General features: G+C 58.8%; 4 protein-coding genes across 4 annotated transcripts in view; 1 reads left to right on the top strand and 3 right to left on the bottom strand.

The window, feature by feature from the left end:
- The window catches only part of ENH_00042100 (hypothetical protein), a gene marked incomplete at both ends in the record, with an annotated part of 4,948 nt that extends 2,499 nt beyond the window's left edge, over positions 1-2,449 (top strand). The window contains 5 exons of the mRNA XM_013580825.1: positions 1-112; positions 437-577; positions 1,202-1,282; positions 1,498-1,728; positions 2,264-2,449. The exon at positions 1-112 is cut by the window's left edge and continues 158 nt beyond it. Coding sequence (XP_013436279.1) covers positions 1-112; positions 437-577; positions 1,202-1,282; positions 1,498-1,728; positions 2,264-2,449 — 751 coding nt within the window. The remainder of the gene's footprint in view (positions 113-436; positions 578-1,201; positions 1,283-1,497; positions 1,729-2,263) is intronic.
- Positions 2,450-4,286: 1,837 nt separating this feature from the next.
- Positions 4,287-6,983, bottom strand: ENH_00042110 (mitochondrial import inner membrane translocase TIM44, putative; the record flags this gene model as incomplete). The annotated part of the gene is made up of 4 exons (XM_013580826.1): positions 4,287-4,328; positions 5,309-5,399; positions 5,633-5,717; positions 5,972-6,983. 4 exons carry the CDS (start codon positions 6,981-6,983, stop codon positions 4,287-4,289), a joined length of 1,230 nt encoding a protein of 409 aa, XP_013436280.1.
- Positions 6,984-7,824: 841 nt separating this feature from the next.
- On the bottom strand, positions 7,825-9,345 carry ENH_00042120 (hypothetical protein; the record flags this gene model as incomplete). The annotated part of the gene is made up of 3 exons (XM_013580827.1): positions 7,825-8,066; positions 8,300-8,359; positions 9,225-9,345. The coding sequence occupies 3 exons, from the start codon at positions 9,343-9,345 to the stop codon at positions 7,825-7,827; spliced, it is 423 nt and encodes a 140-aa protein (XP_013436281.1).
- Positions 9,346-9,618: 273 nt separating this feature from the next.
- Positions 9,619-10,000, bottom strand: part of ENH_00042130 (hypothetical protein, conserved) — a gene marked incomplete at both ends in the record, with an annotated part of 1,546 nt that continues 1,164 nt past the window's right edge. Inside the window, one exon of the mRNA XM_013580828.1 lies at positions 9,619-10,000. This exon is cut by the window's right edge and continues 608 nt beyond it. Within this exon, the coding sequence (XP_013436282.1) occupies positions 9,619-10,000 (382 nt within the window).

The raw sequence follows: 10,000 nt of genomic DNA on the forward strand, positions 1-10,000 counted from the left end.
CATGAACCTTTTCTGTGCAGCATATGCAGAGCTGCATCCCCACATTTTGGCTCTTGCTTCTCACAAGCACTCCAAGGCCTACGCCGCAATAGGCCTGGGCTGCTTCGCTGAGGTGTGCTGCTGCTGCTGCTGCTGCTGCTGCTGCTGCTGCTGCTGCTGCTGCTGCTGCTGCTGCTGCTGCTTCACTGCAGGCCCCACACGCCTAAGATTTTGAGGGTAGTATGCGTTTGCTGCAGCACCGGCTGATTTGCTGCTGCTGCTGCTGCTGCTTGGCTGCAGCAGCAGGTTTGCTGCAGCTTTGCTGCAGCGTTCGACATGCTGCTGCTGCTGCTGCTGCTGCTTGGCTACAGCAGCGCGTTTGCTGCTGCTTTCCCGCGACTTTCGAGATGCCGCTGCTGCTGCGCTGCTGCTGCTGCTGCTGCTGCTGCTGCTGCAGGTGTTCCGGGAGATGGGTGCTGCTGCAGTGCCCTACGCGTCGCTGCCAGCAGTGCTGAAGGCTGTTGCTGAAGGTGTGCTGCAGCAGGAAGATGAGGACTGCAGACGCAACGCCTGCTTCTGCCTCAGCGTCATCTACGAGGTCAGCTTCCTGCTGCTGCTGCTGCTGCTGCTGCTGCTGCTGCTGCTGCTATTGGGGCGGCGTTTGCTGTTGCTGCTGCTGCTGCTGCTGCTATTGGGGCGGCGTTTGCTGTTGCTGCTGCTGCTATTGGGGCGGCGTTTGCTGTTGCTGCTGCTGCTGCTGCTATTGGGGAGGCGTTTGCTGTTGCTGGTGTTGCTGCTGGGGAGGCGCTTGCTGCTGCAGCTGCTGTTGGGGCGGTGCTTGCTGCTGCTGCTGCTGCTGGGGCGGCGCTTACTGCTGCTGTTGGGGCGGCTGTTGCTGCTGCTGTTGCTGCTCTTGGTGCGGCCTCTACATCTGCTGGAACTGCTGAGGAAACTCTGCTGCTGCTGCTGTTGCTGCTGCTGTTCTTTTTCTGCTGCAAGCCTTTCGTGGATAGAGAACTATTCTGTTGCTGCTGTAATGTCTGCTGCTGCACCTGGTTTGACCTCTGCGGCGCATCTGCTGCTCCTTTTGTTGCTGCAGCAGCAGCTCTTTTGCCTTTCTGGGCGTGTGGCAGCAGGAGCTGTTGCTTGGCTGGCGCCGTTTTGCTGCTGCTGCTGCTGCAGCTGCTGCAGCAAAGGTTCTTATCTTGTTGGTGTCTTGCAGGTTGCGGGAACGTCTCCAGCTGTTAGCAGCAAAACAATGGAGTTCTTGCGGCTGCTGCACCCCATTTTTAGGTCCCGCGAAGTGAGCTGCTGCTGCTGCTGCTGCTGCTGCTGCTGCTGCTGCTCTTGCTGCGGCGTTTGCTGGTGGGGCTGTATCTGCTGCTGCGGCTTTGCTGCTGGTCGTTTAGCTGCTTTGGCGAGTGAGACGGCCGCGTTTGAGCGCGCAGGCTCGGCGTCGAGGGTTTAGGGTTTAGGGTTTAGGGTTTAGGGTTTAGGGTTTAGGGTTTGGGCCTGCAGGAGCTGAACAAGTCGGAACAAAGCACCATCGACAACGCGTGTTCGGCTGTTGCTGCTATGCTGCTGCAAGAGCCTGCGGGGCTGCCGCTGGAGAAAGTTTTCGTTTTGCTGCTGTCGCATTTGCCCTTAGCAGCAGATCGAGAAGAAAGCAAAATGGTGCTGCAGGCGCTGCTGCAGCTAGCTGCCAAGCACCCCGACTTGGTGCTGCAGCACGCCCAGCAGTTCATGTTTGTGAGGCCCGCCACCCCAGCTAGCTGCATGGCTAGCCGGCTAGCCATGCAGCTAGCCACACAGCTAGCCACACGGCTAGCCAGCTAGCCACGCAGCTAGCCAGCCAGCCACACAGCTAGCCAAATAGCCACACAACTAGCCACCCAGCTAGCCAGCTGCCCAACCACTTACCAGCTAGCTAGCTAGCTATGCGGCCAGACAGCTAGCCAGATAGCTAGCCAGCTAGCTAGCTAGTTAGCTAGCTGGCTAGGTCCCTAGGCGCACTTGGATAGCGGAGTATGCAGCCGAGGCTAGCCAGATAAGCTGCAGATTGGCTAGCTAGCTGGCTAGCTAGCTAGCTAGCTAGTTAGGTGTGCAGCCAGCTAGCTAGACAGCTAGTTAGATAGCCAGCGTCTTAGGCTTAGAGCCAGCTAGCTGCCTAGCCGGCTAGAGAGCCAGCTAGCCAGGCATGCACACGGCTAGCTAGCTAGCTAGTGACTAGCTAGCTAGCTAGCTAGCTAGCTAGCTAGCTGGGGCTCTTGCTGCGTGTGCGCAGGCCTGCGCCTGCGAGGCCTCGTTCCCAGGAGCAGCGCGGCGGCTGGGCCCCGAGCTGACAGCAGCAGCGCAGCAGCTGCTGCAGCAAATGGCCAGAAACCCGCAGCTGCCAGCAGGCACTTTGGAGGCCCTTGCTGCTAGTCTGCAGCAGAAACCCTACGCCCTGGCCTTCCTCAGACAGGGCTAGGGTTTAGGGTTTAGGGTTTAGGGTTTAGGGTTTGGGGGTTGGCCTGAACCCCAAACCCCACACCCGGGTACAGTCTTTATTTCCTTCGTTTGCTTTGCATTTCGGTCTCTGTCAAACGGGCTTGCTGCTGCTACTGCAGCAGCAGCTGCTGCTGCTGCAGCAGCAGCTGCTGCTGCTGCAGCAGCTGCTGCTGCAGCAGCTGCTGCTGCAGCTGCTGCAGCTGCTGCAGCAATTGCTGCTGCTGGCAGGACTTGCTGCCCTCCAGTTTCGCTGGTGGCCGCTTTGGGCGCAGCAACTGTAGCAGCAGCCAGCAGCTGCAGCAGCTGCAGCAGCTGCTGCTACTGCTGCGGCAGCAGCGCTGACTGCTGCTGCAGCAGCATCATTGCTGCTGGAGCAGCATCACTGACCGCTGCTGCTGCTGCGCTGCAGCAGCAGCATTTGGGACTGAGGCAGCAACTTGCTGTAGTTTTGGCTGCTCCGTAGCGCCGCCTTTATACCATTTGCATGCACAGAGCAGCAGCTGCTGCTGAGACTGGGGAAAAGCAGCAGCAGCAGCAGCGGCTGCAGCAGCTGCTGCTGAGACTGGGGAAAAGCAGCAGCAGCAGCAGCAGCGGCTGCTGCAGCTATAGATACAGCCACTTCGCCCGTAGTAAGGCCCTTGGGGGCCCCCAAAGGGTACCGGGGGCCCCCAGGGGCCCCACGAGGCCCTCTTGGGGGCCCCCAAAGAGTACCGGGGGCCCCCAAAGGGTACCGGGGGCCCCCAGGGGCCCCACGAGGCCCTCTTGGGGGCCCCCCAAAAGGCCCTTTTGAACTTCTCTGGGGGCCCCCTTAGGGGCCCCCACAGTGGCGCAGAAAAGCCCCAAAAGGGGCCCCACAGTGGTAGCCAAGCACCCTAGAGGGGTCCCTATAGGGGCCCCCTTAATCAGATAAGAAGTCCCAGGGGGCCCCTACGGGGGCCCCCATAGGGGCCCCCATTATTTAGTGGGGCCCCCTGTCTAATGAGGCCCACGGGGGCCCCCCTGTAGTCTAATGACCCCGTGGGGGCCCCCTTCTTGGGGGTCATTAATGGGGCCCCTAGAGAGTCTCTAACAGATGCCCAGCTTGGAGGCTTGAGGGCCAACAGGGGGGCCCCCTGGGGGCCCCTTTTGCCCGTATAGGGGCCTCGTGGGGGCCCCTATAGGGGCCCCCAGAGGGGCCCCCATAGGGGCCCGCACAGGGGCCCCCATAGGGTCATAGGGCCCCCATCGCAGCAAAATGCCGCTCAGGGGCCCCCAAGAGGGCCCCCCTTGAGGCCCCCAAGGGGCCCCCCTTGGGGACACCAAGGGGCCCCCTGGGGACCCCCAAGGGCCTCCTGGGGGGCCCCTGAGGGGCCCCTGGGGGCCCCCAAAGAGGCCCCTTAGGAACCCCTTGGGGTCCCCTGAGGGCCCCCAGGGGCCCCTCTGGGCATGAGCAAGGCACTTGCAGCCGTTGGCAGCAGCAGCAGCAGCAGCAGCAGCAGCAGCAGCAGCAAATGTTAGTGCTTCTTTCTTTTCCTTTTTTAAGTCTTTTAATTCCTTTTCTGGTCAGTTTCTTTGATAAAAAATAAAACAAATAAATGCCAATTTAACTGTCAATGAACTATACAATGATGAGTCAATCAAAAGAAGCAAAAAGATGTTAAGAACAACCCCTGGGCACTAGAGGCCGCGCGGAGCGCCAGCTGCTGCTGCCGCTGCTGCTGCTGCTGCGCTGCTGCTGCTTCTGCGCTGCTGCTGCTGCTGCGCTGCTGCTGCTGCTGCGCTGCTGTTGCCGCAGCAGCAGCAGCAGCCCCGCTTCGCCGAGGGTTTAGGGTTTAGGGTCACCAGACGGGTTCATTGCCGATAATGGCGATTTCCCTGATCTGCAGCAGCGCAGCAGCAGCAGCAGCAGCAGCAGCAAACAGAAGCAAAAAGAAAAAACAAATAAACAAAATTTCCCTTTTAAGTGCTCCTTGGTGATAATGAGGTGTCTGTACACCCCAAAAAGCATTTGCATTTCCCTATTTTAGTCAAAAACACTTTTTGCTCATTTGCTGCTGAAGTGCTGCTGCTGCTGCTGCAGCAACACTGCAGCACTGCAGCAGAGGCGCTGTGGGAACTTGAAGACCGCAGCAGCAGACAGCAGCAGCAGCACGCCGCAGCAACAGCCACAGCAGCGCTCCACCGCAGCAGCAGCAGCAGCAGCAGCAGGAAAGCCAGGAAGCAAAGCAGCCCGTTTTCGAGCTAGCGGCAGCAGCAACAATGAGAAATGAATGGAAAGTGGAATTAAATCAAAGTTTGAACATTTTAATTAAAATTAAAAAGTTCAATAAACATTTTAATTTTAATTTTAATTAAAATTGAAATTAAAATACTCAAAAATGAAGTACCATCCAAGGATAAAGAAGACCCGGCGCCTCGGGCTTGGGGTGTCTAGACACCGCAACGGAGTACACCACTCGCCGGATGTCATCTGCTGCTCCTTGAATTACTTTTTTTGTTTTTTGATTTCTCAAACAATTTATTTGTTGACATTCAAAACTGTACACAAACCACGGACTTTCCCCGCTCTCCACGCCGCTCCGACGCGCCCCTGCAGCAGCAGCAGCAGCAGCAGCAGCAGCAGCAGCAGCAGCAAGCATGCGCGCCAGCCGCCGCACAGCAGCAGCGTCAAAGACACAGCAGCAGCAGCAGCAGCAGCAGCAAAGATGCACACCCGCCACCGCGCAGCAGACGCGGAAAACTCCAACGGCAGCAACAGCAGCAGCAGCAACAGCAGCAGCAGCAGCAGCAGCAGCAACAGCAGCAGCAGCAGCAGCAGCAGCAGCAGCAGCAAAAGTAGCAGCAGCAGCAGCAGCCGCACCAAACGAAGTGTCTCCTCGTCTCCCAGCAAGTAGGCGCTAATGATGTGCTCAGCCACCACGCTCTGCAGCAGCTCGTGCAGCTCAGATAGCCTGCAGCAGCAGCAGCAGCAGCAGCAGCAGCAGCAGCAGCAGCAGATTGAAGAGGGGGCTGCAGCAGCTCTATGGAGGCCCTCGCGGAAGCGAAAACAGCAGCACCAGTCGTTGCAGCAGCACGGCCGCAGCAGCAAGACTGCAGCAGCACGACTGCAGCAGCAGCAGCAGCAGCAGCAGCAGCAGGGACACATGAAGAAAGCTGTAGAGACAGCGCTGCAGTGTATGTACACCTGAAAGTGGGGTCCAGGGCCTTCATTTCCCTTATCGATGCTGCTATTTCTGTCTCCTTAAAAAGCTGCCCCACAAGGGGATTCTCTGCATGCAAGCAGCAGCAACTCGCCCCACACACAACCTGCTGCTGCTGCTGCTGCTGCTGCTGCTGCGGTGCTGCTGCAGCGCAGCGCTTGCTGCTGCTGCTGTGACACACCAGCTGCAGCAGAAGCAGCAAAGGCTGCTGTCGCTGTCGCCAGCCAACACTGCAGTCCACCGCCCCGCCAGCCTGTGCTGCTGCTGCTGCTGCTGCTGCTTCTGCTGCTGCTGCTGCTGCTGCTGCTGCTGCTGCTACTTACCGAAGAAGTTTTGCAGGAAAGGCATGTCCCGGAGGCGGGATCCAAATCGATCCCAGGCGGTTTCGTTGGAGAGGACGAGGGCAGTTTGCTGCGGCTCTTCCTCCCCAGCATCATGCTGCTGCTGCTGCTGCTGCTGCTGCTGCTGCTGCTGCTGCTGGGGGTCGGCCGCGTCTTGCTGCTGCTGCGCGGCTTGCTGCTGCTGCTGCTGCAGCTGCTGCTTGTAGCGCTTGACGGCCATGCGCTGCCTCCACTGTGCTGCCTTCTGCACAGCCACGGGCTCGTCTCTGAAGACATTTGCTGCTTTTGCTGCTAGCTGCTGCAGCGCAGCAGCAGCAGCAGCAGCAGCGCGGAAAGCCCTGCTGCTGTGCCGGCCGATGGCTCGAAAAGTCTCCTTCTCCATTGCCTTGTCTTTCAGCTGCTGCTGCTTCTCCAGCAGTTGCAGCCGCAGCCGCCGCAGGTGCTGCAGCGCGCGGCCAGTGTGCTGCTGCGTGCCGCTTGCTGCTGCTGTTGCTGCTGCTGCAGCAGCAGCAGCAGCTTCCTGCAGCCGAGACCCCACAGTCTGCGTTTGCTTCGAAAGTGCTGAAGCCCGCAGCTCTTCCATGGCCTTCCGCAGCTCCGGGTTTTTCTGGAGGTCTTCTTGGACTTGGTCAAGTACCATTTTAATAAAGCTGTCGCTGCTGCTGCTGCTGCTGCTGCTGCTGCTGCTGCTGCTGCTGCTGTTGCTGCTGCTGCTGCGGCGCCCGCGAGCGCGCTGCTGGTCCTCTTTTCCCGCGTCTCCAGAGCCTTGGGGACCCGCGTTGCTGCTGCTGCTGCTGCTGCTGCTGCTGCTGCTGCTGAGGTGGCGCAGCAGCGCTGCTGCGGGCAGCCTGTGCTGCAGCAACTGCTGCTGCCGCTGCTGCAGCAGCAGCAGCAACTGCTGCTGCTGCAACAGACCTCCAGAGGCCCTAAAACCTCCAGACCCCAGTGCGCGGGCTGCAGCCCGGCGCGCAGCCGCCGGCAACGCCCTGTGCATCGTTTGTAAACCCTAAACCCTAAACCCTAAACCCTAAACCCTAAACCCTCATCAGCGGCCTACCCAGCAGCGAGGGTAGGCCGGGTCGAAGCAAAAAGCAGGGAAAAGAGTCCCGTGGTCCAGAAAGGGTTAAAGATATGCTTCTAAACCCTAAACCCTAAACCCTAAACCCTAAACCCTAAACCCTAAAACGGAGCCTGCTCGCGGCCTCGCTCCGGTGGCTGGTCGCTCTTTTTCGACTGGCTCTAAGAAAGCTGCATTTAAGCGAAATTCAGGGCTTCAAACCCTAAACCCTAAACCCTAAACCCTAAACCCTAGTTTACTAAGGCCAAACCCTAAACCCTTAAACACCACAGAACTCCAGCTTCTGTGGGGCCAGCAACGGGGCTGCCTTGGCGGGCGCTCTTCGACTGTGAAGGTCACGGCGGTTTAGGGTTTAGGGTTTAGGGTTTAGGGTTTAGGGTTTAGGGCTTGCGGCGAAGGGTTTAGGATCTAGGGTTTAGGGTTTGTAATCGTTCAAAAGCGAGGGAGCGCCTATGGCTTGCTGTGCCTCAGACCGTCTGGCCGCTGTACCTAGGGTTTAGGGTTTAGGGTTTAGGGTTTAGGGTTTGCCAGCAAAGTAAACCCCAAAGAACTGTAATTTTTTCTAAATATTTATTTCTGTTCAAGATTTTCATTGTTGTTTCTTCATGCACACAAAACCTCGAAAGATCTGCTGCTGCTGCTGCTGCTGCTGCTGCTGCTGCTGCTGCTGCTGCTGCTGCTTTGAACTTAGCGTTTGTTGGCATTGTTTTTGTGTTCGCTGTTGCTGCCAGCTTCAGGCCTTCGCCGGCCGCCGGTGCTAGGGCTGCCGCTGCTGTTGATGCTGCTGTTGCTGTTGCTTCTGCTGCTGCTGCTGTTGCTGCTGCTTCTGCTGCTGCTGCTGCTGCAGCTTCTGGGGCTCCTGGTGTCGTTGCTGCTGAGCCCCTGCTGCCTCTAGTTGACCTTTGCTGCTGCACCTGCTGCCTGGACTCTGCTGCTGCTGCTGCCCTCCAGGAGGTTGTTGCAGCCTCTGCTTAGCGTGTGCTGCTGCTGCTGCTGCTGCTGCAGCGTAGCCTCAGCAGCAGCAGGCTGCTGCTCTTGCTGCTGCTGCTGCGGCCTCCTGCATCAGGCGCTGCGCAGCAGCTGAATGGCCTCTAGTAGAGTTGTGGCTGAGACATAACAAACGCAGATGAGCCAGCTCCCCCGCTGTTGCTGCTGCTGCTGTGCTGCTGCTGCTGCTGCTGCGGTGTTGCTGCTGCTGCTGCTGCTGCTGCTGCTGCTGCTGAATTGCTCACCCATGCATATCAGCAATCCTACGAGCTGGAAGGAACCCCACTTCCGATTTGCAGCTTCACCTGGTAGCAGCCCAAAGGCAGGCAGCAGCAGCAGCAGCAGCAGCAGCAGCAGCAGCACAGCGGCATTTTGTTGCAAATCTCCTGCCGGCTACCCAGTTAGCTAGCTAGGTAGCTAGCTAGGCAGCTAGCTAGGCAGCTAGCTAGGTAGCTAGCTAGCTAGGTAGGTGGCTAGCTGGCTAGCTAACCGCTGAAGTAGCTGTCTAAGAGGCCCCCTTCGTGTGTAGCTAGCTAGCTCCTCAAGTCCAGCTAGCTGGCCAGCTAGCTGTTAAGTCATTTGGCTAGCTAGCCATGTCCTTAGAGAGCTTCTCAGCCAACTATCTCTGCGATTCTGGCTAGCTAGCTAAGTTTGCCTGTCTGCGTAGCTAGCTAAGAAGCTCCCCTAGCATGTGGCTAGCTAGCCAGGAAGCTCTCTAAGTGATTGCCTGGCTAGCCAAGAAGCTAGCCAGCTAGCTGCCTAGCTAGCTAAGAAGCTCTCTCAGCATCAGGGCAGCTAGCTAGCCAGCTTTCCAGCTAGCTCTCCAGCTAGCTCTGTACGTTCCTGGCTAGCTAGCCCAAAAGCTCTGCAACTATCTGGCTAGCTAGCTAAGAAACTCGGCAGCTAGCTAGCTAGCTAGCTAGCTAGCTGCTACATAGCCCCCTACGCGTCCAGCTAGGAGTCCACGAAGTCCGCCACCTCGAAAGCTAGCTAGCCAGCTAGCTAGCCAGCTAGCTAGCTAGCACGCCCGCCAGCTAGGTACATGGCTAGCTAGCTGGCTAGCTAGGTAGCTGGCTAGCTAGCTAGGTAGGTAGCTGGCTAGCTAGGTAGCTGGCTAGCTAGCTAGCTAGGTAGCTGGCTAGCTAGCTAGCTAGCTAGCTAGCTGCTGACCTGAGTAGTAGCCGAGGGCGTAGACGAAAGTGCCGAGGAGAAACAAAAGGCCTCCGAAGGCCGAAGCCAACGGACTCGCGAGGCCCCCAGCCAGCAGCAAAGGAATGAACACTGTGTACATCTCCACGGCGTGCTGCAGCAGCAGCAGCAGCAGCAGCAGCAGCAGCGGAAAGCCATGCAGCAGCAGCCACGGGCCGTGCAGCAACAGCAGCAGGAGCCCATGCAGCTGCAGCAGCGGCAGCAGCAGCAACAAAAGCGGTATCAGCCTGCAGCAGCAGCAGCAGCAGCAGCAGCAGCAGCGGAAAGCCATGCAGCAGCAGCCACGGGCCGTGCAGCAACAGCAGCAGGAGCCCATGCAGCTGCAGCAGCGGCAGCAGCAGCAACAAAAGCGGTATCAGCAGCAGCAGCAGCAGCTGCTGCAGCAGCAGCAGCAGCAGCAGCTGCAGCAGCAGCAGCTGCTGCAGCAGCAGCAGCAGCAGCAGCTGCAGCAGCAGCAGCTGCTGCAGCAGCGGAAAGCCATGCAGCAGCAGCCACGGCCGTGCAGCAACAGCAGCAGCAGCCCATGCAGCTGCAGCAGCGGCAGCAGCAGCAACAAAAGCGGTAACAGCAGCAGCAGCAGCACAAGCAGCAGCAGCAGCAGCACAAGCAGCAGCAGCAGCAGCAGCAGCAGCAGCAGCAGGTCTCGCCTGGTGGGCTCTTTGGTAGCAATTGAACAAATCGCATTCTCTGGCGGAGAGCCGCAGCAAACTGGCGTTGGCGTCTTCGCTGAGGTCTCC

This window comes from Eimeria necatrix, genomic scaffold, assembly GCF_000499385.1.
Source record: "Eimeria necatrix Houghton genomic scaffold, Enh_scaff311, whole genome shotgun sequence".
NCBI classification, from domain to species: Eukaryota; Apicomplexa; class Conoidasida; order Eucoccidiorida; family Eimeriidae; genus Eimeria; species Eimeria necatrix.